We start from the raw sequence: 17,632 nt of genomic DNA, 5'->3' as shown, positions 1-17,632 counted from the left end.
ATCCTTATTCCTAAATTCCTCTTTATTTTTACAGGAGTTGGAAGACCTGAACAAATGGGGCCTTAACATCTTCAATGTGGCTGGATATTCACATAATCGGCCCCTGACATGCATCATGTATGCCATATTCCAAGTGAGTAACATGAGATGATGTTGATTATCCAAATGGATAACTCCTTGTAAGGGTTTTGTTTTTCCCATTCTAGTTTAGGTTGCCACTTAATCTTGCTACATTTTTGTAATCCACATATTCATGTTCTAATCCATTTTATTACATAGGAAAGAGACCTCCTAAAGACTTTCAAAATCTCATCTGACACATTTGTGACCTACATGATGACTTTGGAAGACCATTACCATTCTGATGTGGCCTATCATAACAGCCTGCATGCTGCTGATGTAGCCCAGTCTACCCACGTCCTTCTTTCTACACCAGCATTAGATGTGAGTAATTGTCATCTGGTTTGGATTCCTGCCCATACCTTTAAAAGCACCATGCAACGTGCAATGTATTTACAAAAATGATGTAACTGGCTTAACTGACCCCAAATTTATACACTGGTTCTTTATGAAATATAGAAGCATAAATTGAGTAATAAAACTAGACATTTCTGCCTTCTTTACTCTCTAAGAATAGAGTAACTTTTCCATCTCTTCCAATTGAAAATTATTTAGTTATAAAATAATCAACAGAATCCATGCTTGGTTCCTGGTGAAGGATACAGTTATCTCAAAGTATGGATGGTAAAATAAGGAGAAACAGTGACCGAAGGGGTGACACGAGCAAGATGCATTATACTCATGAGTTGCCATGTTGAATTGAAAACCTTCTGCACCACTTTTTAAAGATCATTAAAAAATAAATTTAATTTAAGAAAGGAGGAACAGAATCCCTTGTACTCAGACAAGATTTGAGAAGGTGATTGGGACTCCTTTCCTCACAGATTAATGCCTTGTATTAGTAATGGGATAATTATTGTAATTTGCCAAGATTGCTGAAAACTGTTAGTAAAAAAAAGAGTACAGTGTGTCCTTAATTACCAGGATTGGTCCTTTGTGGAGAGATTGAAAATGAATTGGCATTTAAGGAACCAGAAGACTTAAATAATCACAGAGGATGAAGAAAGACATTTTGGTCCTAGAATCAGCAGCAATAGACAACTAATAAATACTAGGTTTAAGTCATTTTTGCCTGGGTAGAGACAGATATGCCTTTATGACATGACAGGAAGGAACTAAGAATAAAGTATTAGGAATATTTTTCAAATCTTGCCTATAAATAAACATTAAGTAGACATGGATGGAATGAATTTATAACTGGCAGCTTGTGACCACACTACAAATAAGCTTTGTGAAATAATTCATTGCTGATGAATCTGAAGTTTAGCCTTTTCCTCTAACTTATGCAGCCTAAACATGAAGGGTATTTATTATATCTCACAGCAGAGCCATCTGCCTTGCTTCTTTGACTTGATTGTGCTTATGTTACGTAAGCACCATGCTGCTGTAGACCTAATCTGAAAGACAAATCAGGAGTTCACATACACCATGAGCAGTATGCTAATGCCAAGCCTTAAATAATGTGCAAATCAGGGGCTGGGAATGTGGCCTAGTGCTAGAATGCTTGCCTAGCATTCATGAAGTCCTAGGTTCAATTCTTCAGTACCACATAAACAGAAAAAGCCACAAGTGGTGCTGTGGCTCAAGTGGTAGAGTGCTAGCCCTGAGCAAATGAAGCTCAGGGACAGTGCTCAGGCTCTGATTTCAAGCCCCAGGACTGGGGGGATGGGGGTGGGGGATGGTGTAGGGGGAAGAGGGAAAGGGGGAGAATTTATTTTTAGCCGGGCACCAGTGGCTCATACCTGTAATCCTAGCTACTCAGGAGGCTGAGATCTGAGTATCACAGTTCAAAGCCACCCGGGGCAGAAAGTCTCTGAGGAAGTAGCACTGTAGCTCAAATGGTAGAGCACTTGCCTTGACCTGATGAGCTCAGCGACAGCTCCCAAGTCCACAGTTTAAGCCCCATGACCAATAACAACAACAACAACAAAAAAAAGTCCAAATCAAGGCTGGGCATCATTCCTTTTATATCAGGAACTTTTTGGTAATAAACAGAATCTACATTTTTTTATTTAATCCACACCCTATGAGAGTATACAAATCCCTCTCTTAAAGAGAATGAAATGGGATCCTTTGAAATTAACTGCAAAATGAGCAAAGTAGATATGGAGTTCATTGTGTCCAATTTGTTTCCCAGGCTGTCTTCACAGATTTGGAAATCCTGGCTGCCATTTTTGCAGCTGCTATCCATGACGTTGATCATCCTGGAGTCTCCAATCAGTTTCTCATCAACACAAGTGAGTTCACCACTAGAACAGTCATTTGAGATAATTGTATGATTCACTGCAGTTTTTTTCCTCCTGATGTTTTCATTATGGGTAACAAAAAGGGCAGTAATGAGGTAATCCTTCCATTCCACTCAAACTGGGTTGAGTGTCCTTTCCTGGATACTGTGTCCAGTCTGGCAACACCATGTTTGAGCTGCATGGAGAACTTGGAGAGGGTCGGGGGAAGCCATAAAATGTACTCAAAGTTTGGAAAGTACAATATGGAAGGAAAGAATAACAGATGTGGAATTATCCAGTAAGAGAAGAAAAGGCCTGGGGATGTTGTGATCAGGGCTCTTACAGCACAGCACCCCAATTAATGTCTTACTGTGCTAGGGAATAGGCACTAATGTTGGGTCTGAATATGGGAACTTTCAAGTAGAAATTAGATTTCCTCAAAAAGCACTGAAGTAGATTTCCAAAATTCAAGAGGAAAGTCATTAAAGTCCCATATACTCTGTTCCATGTTGTGCACATGTGTGTGTGTGTGTGTGTGTGTGTGTGTGTGTGTGTGTGTGTCTGTTTGATTATGGAATGGTCTATGGAAAATAGGGTAACCTAGTAGCTTTCAGGGTTAGTCCAGCCTTAGGACCATAAGCTATACTCCAAGTTTTTGGCAGGCTCAAAATATTTGATTTCCACATTAATGAAAATGTATTCAACCACTCAGTTAATACGTTTTCCCTAGTACTAAGATCTAAGTACTTTTTCTTCTAACAATAATAGTCGTATTGTCAATGTTATAATTGGCATCAAATGTTAACAGTTTTATACAGATGCTATTTGAGCTGCATGTTATCCAAGAGTTTTTGTTGTCACTTCTTGTTTTTGTATTATTGTGTTTTTTTAATCAAGCTATCCAAGTTATCTAAGTTTGGGGAAGACTTTTAAACCTCATTCATCTATTGATCAAACAAATTTTTCTGCATGAATTATATCAGCTTGTTTAGTGTAAAGTCATGAATTAATTCATTGATAAACCAGTAAGCATCACACTGGAAAAGTCTTTTCTGCCAGAACCATCTACATCATGGTCACATGTAGTTCCTGCTCAAAGATGTGTGCTCATAATCACAGCTAAATAGAACAAGGGTGTGCAAATGACCTCAGAGAGTTCACTCTTTCTGAAAGTAATGGTATAGGAGTAGCATCCCCTGCAGTTAGCAACACATTGCTATCATATTGCTGTTACTCTATTTATGCATGTATTTAGGTATCTATTTATTTTTGAGACAGGCTACATTGTATTCTAGATTGATTTCAAACTTAAAATCCTCCTGTTGCATCAGCCTCCCAAGTGCTAAGACTACAGGCATCTACCACCATTCCTGGTTTAACTCTGATAGGTGATTTCCTGAGTTTCATGACTGTATTCTCAGATACAGAGCTTTTCTAACAAAAGGTACCTGTGATATCCTTAGTATAAAAAGCATGCTAGAATCTATAGTTTGAAAACACTGAACTTATTTCAAATATAGAGAGCCAGTAGACAGAAAATTGAATGCCAAGGTTTTTTTTATTAAAAAATGTTTAGTTAGCATATTTATGAAAGAATTCCAAAACTACATTATGGGCATAAAACAAAATTTTACACCAACACACTATCTTTTGAAAATATGAAACACCATTGCCAGAGGTTGGCAATTATGAAGGTACTTCAGATAATCAGAATATACTTGGTAAAGTTTGTGGCATTTCTATTTTTATCAAAAAAGTGTTTATGATGACATAAAGGAAATTACAACTGAAACAAAAAGAAGAGGGAAAAATACTTAATTCTCCATCTGAGTAGAAGAGAAATAAGATTTTAAGACAATGAATTTTAATGAATGAGAAAGTACCAACATCTCCTAAAACATTTTATTTTTTGGTTAGAAACTTCCTAGTTCTATTTGTATAGGCACAATGTTTCTCTAAGAGGCAATGACTCTGGATGGCAACTCTTAAAATAATTTGAGCGAAACTCGATCTGATTTCACATGGAGGTAATGCAGTATCTCAATTACACAATTTTTATTGTATCTTATTGTCATGATGTTGTTAATCCATTAGATTCAGAACTTGCTTTGATGTATAATGATGAATCCGTGCTGGAAAATCATCACCTTGCTGTGGGTTTCAAGTTGCTTCAAGAAGAACATTGTGACATCTTTCAGAATCTCACCAAGAAGCAGCGTCAGACACTCAGGAAAATGGTGATTGACATGGTAAGGCTGTAGCCTCTCTACTTTCCTCATTAACTTTAGACCTTCTCTTTTGTGGACTGCATTTAATAAGAATCTTCCTTTTGTCTTTACCCAAGGTATTAGCAACTGATATGTCCAAACATATGAGCCTGCTCGCAGACCTGAAGACAATGGTAGAGACAAAGAAAGTCACAAGCTCAGGTGTTCTTCTCCTGGATAACTATACTGACCGCATACAGGTATTTGATCAAAGACCAACTCATCAAACACCATTTAGAAAAATAAAACATGAATTTGGTTAGCTGCATGTCCTAGAGGACTACTGGTACATCTGGCTTATTTTAAGAAGAAGCTAAGGAAAATGGACATTTAAGTTTATCCTCCCTCTGATCAATTAGGAAAAGCATGACTATGCAATTACTTAGTTCTGAAAATAAATTGCAATATCTATTTGTAATTGGGCCCATGTGACTCCTCCTCCCCAAAGCTCATATCTGCATGTAAATCTTACCAATTGAAAGTTTGTTCTATCTGCTTTGGTTATACCAATTCCTGTCTTCTGGTCTCCTCTTTCCATAAATAAAAATCCTGACATCTACTTTGAGCAATTCTTTACATTTTTCCCAAATTGAGGGAAGGAAATGGTCTCCTCATCTGATCTGTAATGTTCCTTCTAGTTTTTAAATTAAAAAGCTATCAGCCTAAGGAGATATATATATTTTCCTTCAGGACCTTCTAATGGGAAATAACTACCCTTGGTTGGCACCATTGTTATTTTGCCTTTTTGGTGTATGCATCATCACTATACTGGAACAAAAGTGTTCTTGGATTTGGTACTAAGTGTACTGAGAGGGATAAGATGTTCTGACAGTATTTACTCTTAATTTTATGGGATTTCCAAAACTTAATGATTATTTCAGGTCCTTCGCAACATGGTACACTGTGCAGACCTGAGCAACCCCACCAAATCCTTGGAATTGTATCGGCAATGGACAGATCGCATCATGGAGGAATTTTTCCAACAGGGAGACAAAGAACGAGAGAGGGGCATGGAGATTAGCCCAATGTGTGACAAACACACAGCATCCGTGGAAAAATCCCAGGTATCTAAAATGAATGTTTTTGTAAAGACTCTGTCTGACCTGAGAAAATCCAGCTGACGCTTGAAGGCTGCTGTCTCTACTATTCCTTCTCTCTCTACTTTTCTTCTGTCTCCATCTTTACCCAGAAGCTCAACTCTGTACCCTGGTTTTAAGTCTCTGCTATTATCTCTCCCTATTCTAGCACACTGCCACCATCATCAGAAATAATCAAAGTTTTGCCAAAGTTGCTTCTATGTCTATGTATTTAGAGATATTCAATCATTTTCTGGTTGTGCCAAAATGTTCATGGTATTCTAATAGATAAAATACTCTGTGTGTGTGTGTATGCACATGAAGAAATTTTTAACACTAATAACTGCAGAAGATGTAGCATTAGAAAGCATTAAAAGGTCATTGTAATAAAAAGGCTTCAAGGCCCACTGAAATATCATTTTTTACAACAAATGGGCCGTGCCTCAGAATGAATTCATCTCTCAAACACATTCACACACACACACACACACACACACACACACACTGATAGTGTTTTGGGTTAATTTCTTTCTTTTTCCTCATTACTGAAAAACACCAAACTTCACATATTTGTAATATCAATGTATAGTTCCTTTGCAGTTAGTATTTTGCTGCTGCTTAGAGAAAACCAACTAGATGACTTTAGTACTTGTAAGCGCAAAATCTGAATGCTAAAAAAAAATTCATGGTAATGTTAAACTAGTTAGGGCTGATTAATTTAGAGCTTTAACTGGGACAAGATATAAAGAATTCACTTTTTCTTAACAGTGACATTTTATGTGATGTTCTATGTGGTTTTTTCATGCATTTCCCTGTAGATTAACCTATGTAGACCCCTAAATAATTTTATGAGGTAGATAAAATAAACGCTTCCTATGTCAGGTGAAGAAGCTATTCTCATGCTTCATCTTGTTGGCTTCTTAAGGAGCCAATTGCCCTCTACCAGAGGAGAAGGAAAATAATGTAACCTAGGCAGAAAGTAACCCCAAAGAAAGTAACCCCAAAAGGCCATACAGACAGAAATCAAGTAGAAGAAAATATTTATTACCAGCAGAGCTGACAAAGCCAAGTTCTCATGAGGAAAGGGAGAAAATGGCAATGTTTGGATCCTTGGAGGCCCCTTTTATATTGTTGTGGGGCCAGAAATGGGAGGCACCACTTGAGGACGGAAATTAGATCTGCGAGGTGGGCATTTCCTTATATTTCCCCCCTTTAATATGTACAGTACTGTGCAGGGCGTGTGGGCGAAGGTCTTGTCTTCTGCTGAGAGAGGGCGCTGTAGTCAATGAAGGGGAGAGAGGGCCATGCCAGGAACTGTACATGAAGTTGACCAAGGTCACCATGGTTATGATGTTACTTGTCCAGAGCAGGGTCCTCTGGTTCCTCGATGATCGGGTCCAATCATTTTATCCATAGAGATAGGGGTCCAGTTAGCTCAGATGTATATGAAGGTCCATCAGGCACAAGACATTTAATGTGTCAGATGTGCATCCAATGTGGACCGTACCCAAGGAGCAATGAAGCAGGGACCCCTGAGTACTTCACCCTATACAGCGGGAAGCAACTCCAAAATAAATGACCCCCTGTCCATCCCTTGCCCTATTATTATTAAACAACAGAGTGGGGAATGTAAGCACTATGCCCACCTTTGGTCCTCAGCTCCACCCAGACCTGAGCTCCTCCCAGCCCTGGAGTTCCACCATACAGCTGGCCTCTCCCTCTCTCTGCCCAGACCTACCTAGGCTCCCATCTACCTCACTTCCTAACCCCCAGACTCTGCTGCTACCTAGATAGTGGAGGGTGCCATGTGCTCCCTCTTGGGTGAAATATGGCTCTTCTAATAAACCTTGTAATACTGTTTCTCCTGAGCCTGCCTGCCTCTGTGTGGTTCCCTGGGAAAGATCTGATGGATCCTTTTACTAGGTCCTTCACTCTTCATCACTGAGGATAAGCCTTAGTGCTGCCATGACATCAACTCCCTCCTCTGATGGTCCCACTGATGGTCCAACTGGGCTCTGTCAGACCCTATGTCATTCATCTGCAACCAAGCTCTAAACTAGTAGTTCTAAGGTCTCAAGAAAGGTGCTTATCCCATCTCTAAGAAATAAGCAGCTAATGGTTACCTTTCAAAACACAAAAATTCTTATTTCTTAGCAGAAACAGCAAATAATGAAGAGAAATGGCTCAGTATGTTCAGTTTATTCAATTTTCTCCATTGCCTGCTTATTTCTAACCCCTGGAAACCATCTTGGAAATAGCCCCTAAAATCCATCAAATGTCCTTAAAGAAATAATAGAAAGGAAAAAGGAGTGGGCAGAAGCAAGAGAAATATCTGAATCATCCACAGTTAACTTTTCATAACCCACAAAATATATATGCCCAGACTTTGGCAAATCAAGTTAAGGGTAGGAAAGAACTATACAAAGAATGTATGTGCACATGCACACACACACACATATTTGTTTACATATATGTACACACATGTATGAAAGAGATACAAATGATCAAAATTCTTGCATATAGTTCAACTTGAATATATTAAATGGCTGGACAAATAACCCAAGTATCAATAGAGAAAAGTTTCCAGCAAGGGGACAAATGGCTATATAGTGTCCCATGGGGGCCATTGCTCATCTCCCCCTGAATCCCAAACCAGCATCTCTCTAGCTCCCCAGATCATGACAGGGGAATTCCATTCCCTCACTTAACTAGTGCCTATTCTGTCTCTACCTGCCCCCACCCTCACTGTTTCCTGTTTGTCTGACAATGTAGAGGTCAGCCTAAGGCCAGGAGGCTAGCTCATGCAGGATGCATAGCCCCTGTGTAGACCATAACAAAGCCCTAAGCCTCAGATTTCTTCGCAGGAACACCAGCAAAGGAACCGCTTAATTGTTTTTATTTTCCTCCTTTCTTTGGATGGAAATGAGTATATGTCCTACAGATCCAAAACAATAGCAGGCATGTCCACAAAGGGGATATTTGTTTAGGTCTTGAATGATTTTCAAGTGTTTTATGAAACTGCTCAACAAGCTAAATGCATTTCACAGAACTTGAGAGATTCCACACTAGTGGGCATATATGAGACTCCTGTCATTTTGACACCACAGCATATTTTAAAGTGAGGAAGGGAGGAGGAGCTGTTAAGTCAGAACACTTTAGATTTGGGAATAAGGGAATATAAGTAGTGAATAAGTCATCCCAAACCAGTGTTGCTGCAAGACTTCATATCTGGTGTATAAAAGGAAAAGCAGTGTGGTAGTGACATAAACATGGGCTTTGGGATTAGATGGAGCTAGACCTAAGTACTAGCTGTGCCATTCACTAGTTAGGTGACTTCTCCAAGATGTTTAACCTCAGTGAGTCTTAGTTTACTCCTTTGTAAATGGCAGGCAACAGCTTTTCAGGATTAAGGGAGATCTACCATATAACCAGCATTTCAACAAAGGAATCCATTATTATTATTGATCTCTCTGTAAGGTTCTTATGGTTCTGTCTTTGGAAAGCAGAACAGCTTATTTGGTTTTCAAAGGCCCATGGAAATAACAAAGCTGTGATCTTATTTGTCTCCAGGTTGGTTTCATTGACTATATCGTCCATCCATTGTGGGAGACCTGGGCAGATCTAGTACAGCCTGATGCTCAAGACATTCTGGACACATTAGAAGACAACAGGAACTGGTACCAAAGCATGATACCCCAGAGCCCCTCTCCTCCACTGGATGAGAGGAACAGAGACTGCCAGGGTCTGATGGAGAAGTTTCAATTTGAACTGACCCTTGAAGAAGAGGATTCTGAAGGACCTGAAAAGGAGGGAGAGGGCCACAACTATTTCAGCAGCACAAAGACACTTTGTGTGATTGATCCAGAAAATAGGGATTCACTAGGAGAGACTGATGTAGACATTGCAACAGAAGACAAAACCCCAATCGACACATAATCTCCTTCTCCCTGTGGAGATGTACTTTCCACCCTTGACAAGCATGCCAGCTATGCGGTAGGGCCAGCCTGCAATGATGGCTGAGGCCTGCATAGGACAAAGGCCATCTGGCCTTTCCAGTTACTTGAGTTTGGAGCCAGAATGCAAGGCCATGAAGCAAATAGCAGCTCAGGAAATGCCATGGTTGACTTGCCTTGCTTGCAAGCTTGGCAAAGAGCTGAAGCTTTATGTAGTAGTGGCGGCCAGTTCCCATCACAACTAAATGGCTTGAAAAATTGAAGACACAAAACTGAGAGATTTCTCTGCACTAAGTCTTGGGAACTTGTCCTGACTAGTGACTGAACTCACTAATAACTTCACTTATAAATCTGCTCACCTGTCTTCTTGTCTGCCAACCTGTGTGCCTTTTTTGTAGAACATTTTCATGTCTTTGAAATGCCTGTTGAATACCTAGAGTTTAGTACCAACTTCTATGTGGATAAGTACTTAAAATTGACATAAATTTTTTGACTCTTTCTGGGGGAAAAAAAAGGAAAGAAAAGTCTTCCTTCTTTCTTGGGCAATATCTTTTGCTTTCCTACAGTTAACTTTTGCAAACACATAGAAAGGACACATTGCTAACCATATTCTACTTCCATCTTGGAGTCTAACTCTACCAAGGCCCTTGTAACTTAGATCTGTTTGCCTGCTTCGAACAGTACTTTTTTTCTCTGAAGTTTTGCTGTTTTGCTGTAAGCAAAATAAAGTTGAACAAATCAGGGGGTAGGAAGGGCAGTTGTATGGTTCGCTATTACCAGTCTGTGTAGGTCAGCCAAATAGAACAATGCGCCCCCTTGTGTCTTAGCCTCCGTTAGTTGAACAGCCCTTTGCCCTGTTCTCTTTTGTAGCTTTTTTTTTTTTTCCAGGGCTGAGGACCGAACCCAGGGCCTGCGCGCGCTGGGTGGGCGCCCTTCCGCTGGGCTAGACCCCCAGCCCCTTGCCCTGTTCTGTCTCACCTCCCATGACTCAACCCTGCCACTTGATGCTGCTGTCATTCTCTTGCATTGCCTTCTGCACTAGCACCTCCCCCTAGTTCCTGTTTATAACCATGTATTTATTATATAATGTAAATACTGTAATGTTTTGTAAGTTATTAATTTATATATCTAACATTGCCTGCCAATGGTGGTGTTAAATTTGTGTAGAAAACTCTGCCTAAGAGTTGCAACCTTTTTCTTGTAACATTTGTATGGTGTATTATATAACCCCAACACCACATAAGAGAGACATCTGGCCCCCTTCATAGTCAGGACAGGGAGGGGCATTAATTCCATGGATCTGCCCTCACCTTGTCTGACTTGCTAATTCTGCACAAGCCCTTTGTGAACCGGTTTTGCAAACAGGATTCTCATATTAGATACTAAGTGGTTTATACTGAGCTTTTACTTTTGTATTGTTTGATAGGGGTAGAGGGCAATGGACTATAGTTTTTAACCCATGTTCTATCCAAATCTGTACACACATGAATTGGGTTATACCTGGGTTCAGCTATCATTGTGGCTTCGGTTCAAAAAGCAACACTACATTTGCTCACAAGAGATTCTTCTGAGTGTTCCCAAACTACTGACTTTGAAGAGCTAGCCTCCTGCCTGCCCCTGATGCGGGAATGTCACCTTCAGATTCATTATGAGAGAAAACAATAAAACAATGTGAATTTTGATAATAAAATGTGAACTGGTGTAGTAAATTATGCAAATGTGAAGCTTCTTCTGATAACACTTGTTAGACTCTTCCTTGTGTCAGTTTCAGTTTGTAAAATGTGTTTCATGCTTCAGTTCAGCATTGTGACTCAAGTTTCAGAAAATGGCACAGATGTGCATGACCAATGGGTTTGTATGTCTATAAACACCGTTGTTTCTGGTTGACAGTATATTGTTTTCAAAAGTTTCTCACAGTGTATGTTACAATATTAGAATTATATACATATATATATATTGTGCAAAAATGCATTCTTAAAAGACTTTTATATGAGCTGAATAAACAAAAGCATGATTAGCTTAGACTCTAGACCCAATTATTTGGCAGTTAGTTCTGACGTACTAACAAATCATTTTCCCTTTTCTCTCTCTTCTTTCCTACCATAACCTATTAAAAAGAAAAGGTAACCACTTTGTTCAGCCAGCATCATAAGTGAATTTTCATAATCTATGTCTAACAGTTCAGTTACTTGGAAATTTTCACATTTTTCTTAGCCATCCACCCAGCTCAGGGAAGAGGTAGTGAAGGACAGCAAACAAAACTGTTTGTTCCTCTTGAGCCATTTCCTTCTATAAGAACCTTTAGAGTTTCAGATCTACTATGCAACTAAAGGGCATCTTCATTTTGTCTGGGTCCTTGGAGAGAGTGAATCATAGACTCATATCACCTAGCATAATGCATTCAGAGCAATCCCTGATTCATTTGACACATGAGAAAACTGAGATCCAAAGATTCATCTTAAACCACAATACACAGAACACTGATAGACGCTCATGGTCTTTCAAATAACTGTAGAGACTTACGCTGATTGGATAGTTATGCTTTCCTTTCTGGAAAGAACCATCTTTATGTCATAAGTAAAATGTTTCATTGGAAGAAATCTTAAACTCAGCATTTAAAATAACTTATCCTGAGGGGGTTGTGTGTATGTATGTGTATGTGAGTGAGTGTGTAAGTGTGTATGTTGGGAAAGTTTGCAAGTAAGAATCAGTAGAGACTCTTACTAATTTAACTGCAGAAAAGTGGTCTAATAAGCCAGTAAGAGACTCCTCTGCCAGGAAAAACCGCTCTGAATAATCTGAAATTACTCTGCTTCTCATTGGTGAGGATGTACCAACATTATAGAAACATTTTCTGCTAGATGTAGAATCAGCGTTTCAGGAACCCTCTACCATCTCTGAATAGTAACAGAATTTATTATAACCAATAAGTACAATTTATCATGTCTACAGCTATAAAGCTTTATAAATATTTGTTTTCTACTAAGAAGTTCTTAATTCTGTTTTGAATTAGACTATATTTGTATATATTCTTACTTATATACATAAATGTTCATATCTACTTAAATACTGATGTTTGGACACTTCTCTTCCTAGATTTCTGATTGAAGTGGTCTTGTTTGGAGGCCCAGGCATCAGACTTTTAGAATTTCCCCCAGGAAATTTTAATGTGTCATTAGAATAGACAAGCACTGCTTCAGAACCAAAACTATGCTTGCCTGGAGTTAGAACTTTCTTAGAACCATCTCCAGATATTTATTGTTCACGCACCATGCCCAGCCTAGCATGCTCAGAATATCTATTTTCAACAGTAACTTTCGCTGTGTCCTGCTTTGATTTTCCAAATGACTTCTCACCTAATTCCAAGTAAAAAGAGACTTCATAGTTATATTCATTTCCTAAATGAGCTCAGGATTCCAAGCTAATGACAACCTCTGAGAGCAGGTACCATGTTGAGCAAAGTCTCCTTTCATCCCATACTCTTAACATCACAGTAGAGTTAATGCTCAGACATTTGTTGACTAGATGTAGATGTTGACAACAGTAAAACCCTAGTTAATAGGAAGATAAGAATGCTGTATAATGCAGGCAATTGCCCTCTTAGCTTCTCTCATTCCATTGCAACAGTCTTTTATTATTTTTATTTTTACTTATTTTTAATTTTTACTGTTATTATAAAGGAGATATACAGAGGATTACAGTTATATAAGTCAGGTAATGAGTAATTTGGGACAATATTACCCCTTCCCTTGTTGTCTCCCAGATTTTCCCTCCTGACCCCACCCACAAGTAATAGCCTGTGGTAATACCTGTCTCTACTTCAACTCCCAACCCCTGCAATATAAGATAGAGTTTCCGCTTGGTCTCTTTTTAAATCTTACTACTCCTTTTAAATGTTTTTATATTTTAGTACTCCTCTTCATAAAACATGATACTGGGCCCGAAGCAAAAAGAATAAGTTTTGATATTTAGCTAAGTAATGTCTCAAGAAACAAAGATTCCTTTTATTAAAATTCTTTGTGAAATACATCCTCTACTTGTATTTTGAAGTGGGAAAGAGTAGAGAACACAAATATGTTCCAGGCTTTTATCTGAACCCTCCTTCGCCTCAGAATATTAGTAAATCATTCATATTTGAGCATAAATTTTCTCATTATTAAATGAATCCAATGATAGACATTTAGAGATAGAATCAGATCCATATAATAGATCATCAATAACTATTGTCTGAATAAATTATCCTGGATGGAGGGATTAATGAATTGTAAAATAGCTTTGAAAAAAATTCCTTCTGACCTCAAATAAAATAGTTTACAACACATTTTGATTAACTTGTGATTTATAAAACCAAGTCCCAATTAATAGAGGTATTTTTTTCTAAATGTATTTGAAGATTCTGAAAAGATGAGTGTTCTCACTCCATCCTAACAATAATGGTACCACACTGATTCAAAGAAGTCCATAAAGTTGAGGAGAAATGTGTGAATTGTGAGTCGTATTATAAAATCTCTTCCAATTCTATAGAATCTTTCTAAAAGTATGTCTAAATGAAAGCATGCAGCAGTAAAAACTCAGCAATATCCATTTAAAATAATGTAAACTATTAGGATATTTTATTTTATTATTTGCAGTGAAATTCAATGGTATTCCCTTAGAGTACCTTCTCTGGTTTTATCTTTTCTATTGATACCCAAACAATATACATAATTTCTGTTCTAATTCCTTATTCCAATTGAAAATAGCCAGACTTTTAGTTTCTGGCTTCTTGTAGCATCAGTTTTCTTATCTGCAAAACAGAGAAAACAATCATTTATAGTCCTAAATTGACTGTAAGAATGAAATGATAAAAGAGTGTCTCCCCCATAGTATGCATTAAAAAGGTTAATTTTATGTAACTAGAGATAACATGTTTTCTACATTGTAGTTTCTTCAACATCTTTTATTTGACCTGTACTCTGCATTCTGGTCAAATTATCCTGGGCTTGCTCACCTGGTCCCATATTGCATTAATGGTAGGGCAAAGTGTGACTCTTTCTTTCTTCTAGGTACTCTTCCATATCCTAAGTCTGTATTCATTTGGGGTGTCAGTGACTCACCCTCATGATTCACAAGGTACTCTCAGACAAAGAAAACCTTCCACATCTTTCCCACAAAGCGCTTGCTGCATTATTTGCTTGTACAGTTGAATTTCTGAACGGTCCTGTAATTTTTTTACTTTACTGATGGATTTCATCTGGGAAGCCAGTAGGGTATAGGGACCAGGGTTTTAAGTTGGGGTGTCAGATTGAGCTATAAATATAAATACATAATATATAAATATATCATATATAAATATACTATAAATATCAGCTCCAGTACCACTGTTGAGACCTCAAAGAAGGTTCTTAACATGTTTGACCCTCAGGTTTCTTTTCTGTAAAAGGCAGAAATGAAATCTACATCAAAAGAATTAGAGAGCTAAGGGCTTATGGCTCATGCCTCTATTCCTAGATACTCACAAAGTTGAGATCTGGAAGATCACAGTCTGAAGCCAACCTAGGAAGAAAAGTTAGCAAGATTCCATCTCAAAAACAACCAGCAAAGACCAAGCTGGAAGAATTACTCAAGTAAGTAGAGCACCATGTGAATGAACAAGCTAAGAGAGCATGATGTCCTGAGTGGTAGTCCTGGTACCACCCAATGTCCCTGTGTGTGTGTGCATGTACGTGTGTGCGTTTGTGTGTGTGTGTGTGTGTGTGTGTGACTAAATGATACCACATATGCAAAGGTTTTTGGCACATTACAGGCATATAATAAATGATACTTATTGTAATATTAATATCCTACTATGATATTTAAATGAGGTAATATGTGCATGGAGAAATCATACTACTAATTGCTATTTTTTTGGCCTGAAATTATTTTGTATTCTGATTCTGACCATTTATTAACTATGCCCTCACCAGTATGTGCTCTACATCTTTGATAATAATGTATTTTATATGTTCATTTACCTTGTCAATAAAAACAATAGGACAGGATGAGAAATGGACGTGTGTTGTTGCCTGTATCTTGCAGATCAGCATTGACCCATAAGTTAGTGTTCCATGGGCAATGGTGGTGTGTCAACAATAAATTCACCAAGACACACCATCATTTAGGCCAACTAGGCAAAAAATCATGTCAGGAAAAAATGTAGTCAAAGTTTGGCTTTTTTTCCCTGAAAGACAATTATACTATGTCTAAAGCAATTTTCTCCTTAGTATCTGAGTCCTCACTGAGAAGAGAGCCTATTATAGCCCTAGTAACCATCATAATTCTCTTATGTTTAGATGACTCTTCCTCCTAGAACTTCTCTCCCAAATGGCCTGTATGCCCTATGTTAATCATCTGTTCCAGATTTTTATCATGCAATTGATGTTATGCTTGACAATCTGTACTTCATAGAAAACAATCTAATTACATTATAAGCACTGCTACAGTAGATATACACATGCAGAACACAAAAGTAGCAGAACCTAAGTCTTCCTGTGGGGGAAGAACCTCGGGGAGCCTTTCTCATAGCATAAGTAAGGAGAAGTCTAAAGAGCAAATAGATTTGGAAGGAAATGACATGGAAGCCAAAATGACAGAAGGAAGAAAGCGTGTGTGATAAAAGTAGAAAATGTGAATTAATATTTTTAAATTGTATATGTTTGTTTAAGACAAAAATCTCACTGTATAACCCAGGCTGGGTTGGAATTTGTAATTCACCTTCCCTAGCTTCCCAAACTCTGGGATTACAGCTAGATGAAGAGTGATTACTCAAAATTTTGAGACCCTTCTATAAAATTATTTATTTAAAATACTTACTGGACATGTAATATGAGTGTAGGACTCTACTGAACTTTAGAGATACAGACACACAAGGAGAGCAAAACTCTACTGTTATTTTAAAAAGATAAAGTCATGCCAGTGATGGTGGCTCATACCTGTAATCCTAGATGAGATCTGAGGATCACAGTTCAAAGCCAGCCTGGGCAAGAAAGTCTATAAGATTCTTATTTCTAGTTAATTACCAAAAAGCCAGAAATGGATCTATAGCTCAAGTGATAGAATGCCAGACTTGAGCCTAAAAGCTTAGAGACAGTCCTAAATTCACACACACACACACACACACACACACACACACACACACACATGCACACAGATGAAGTCAAGGAGACAGACATAAATTTTAAAAAATTATTTAAAGTGAATGTGTTATTAGGAATTGACACAACTCCTCTGCAGGATGGAATTCCAGTTCAATAATGTCAATTATTTGGCCAGTTTGCAAGGGAAGGAAAGAGAGAATCATCTTATGGCTGTAAAAGCCACTTGTACCCAAGCTCTGTAGTGGGCCTGGGAGAACTGAAAGAAGCCAGGGGTGACTGAGGTGGGAGGAGGTAGAAGGGGTACTGGGGAGGTAGGTCCCACAGGGCCTTGGCAGGAAAGTTTTGCACTTTCAAAACCCAATGGGAATCCAACAAAACTTTTCAGTAGTGATGTAGCCATCCTTCCTTTTTGGAATGATTATTCTAATGACAGTGTGGGGCCAAATCCTGAGAAGATAACAAAGAAAGTGGGAGATCAGCTAGTGGACTATTGCCCAAACCCAGCCAAAACAAAAAACAAAACACCCGAGATGTTATCTCACATTAGGACAGGTCTAGGAGGATGAACAGGAATGGATAGATGTGGAATTATTTTTGCATTTTCAGATCTTGGTGATGGAATCTGACAGAGAGGAGCTCTAAGAATATCGAGGTTTTGGTTTAAGTTGCTGGGAGGTTGGTAGTGTTATCCTATAGGACATGAAATGATAGGGTAGTATTAGTTGACATAAGGCTATGATTCTAGTCTGGAATGTGATTGGAGGCTGTCATCATGACAGGTGAGTGCATGTAGAGAGTTGAATATGTCAGCTTGAACTCAAAGAAGTCCAATTTGTGAGTTTTCAAAACAATGGTCCCTGAACCCATGGAATATCC

General features: G+C 38.4%; 1 protein-coding gene across 8 annotated transcripts in view; it reads left to right on the top strand.

The window, feature by feature from the left end:
* Pde4b (phosphodiesterase 4B) overlaps positions 1 to 15,634 on the top strand; it is a 522,330-nt gene extending 506,696 nt beyond the window's left edge. For 5 of the 8 annotated variants that reach the window (XM_070025809.1, XM_070025806.1, XM_070025807.1 and 2 more), the window contains 7 exons: positions 35 to 133; positions 280 to 444; positions 2,258 to 2,357; positions 4,440 to 4,594; positions 4,690 to 4,812; positions 5,494 to 5,676; positions 9,259 to 15,634. In XM_070025809.1, coding sequence (XP_069881910.1) covers positions 35 to 133; positions 280 to 444; positions 2,258 to 2,357; positions 4,440 to 4,594; positions 4,690 to 4,812; positions 5,494 to 5,676; positions 9,259 to 9,624 — 1,191 coding nt within the window. In that variant the 3' untranslated portion in view covers positions 9,625 to 15,634. The remainder of the gene's footprint in view (positions 1 to 34; positions 134 to 279; positions 445 to 2,257; positions 2,358 to 4,439; positions 4,595 to 4,689; positions 4,813 to 5,493; positions 5,677 to 9,258) is intronic. The other 3 variants (XM_070025812.1, XM_070025813.1, XM_070025814.1) reach the window with 2 other exon arrangements.
* Positions 15,635 to 17,632: the final 1,998 nt, after the last annotated feature.

This window comes from Dipodomys merriami, unplaced genomic scaffold (genome assembly GCF_024711535.1).
Source record: "Dipodomys merriami isolate MVZ:Mamm:240054 unplaced genomic scaffold, mDipMer1.0.p SCAF_172, whole genome shotgun sequence".
NCBI lineage: Eukaryota > Metazoa > Chordata > Mammalia > Rodentia > Heteromyidae > Dipodomys > Dipodomys merriami.
Note: the sequence above shows the minus strand (reverse complement) of the source record. Positions and strands in the feature narration are given on the sequence as shown.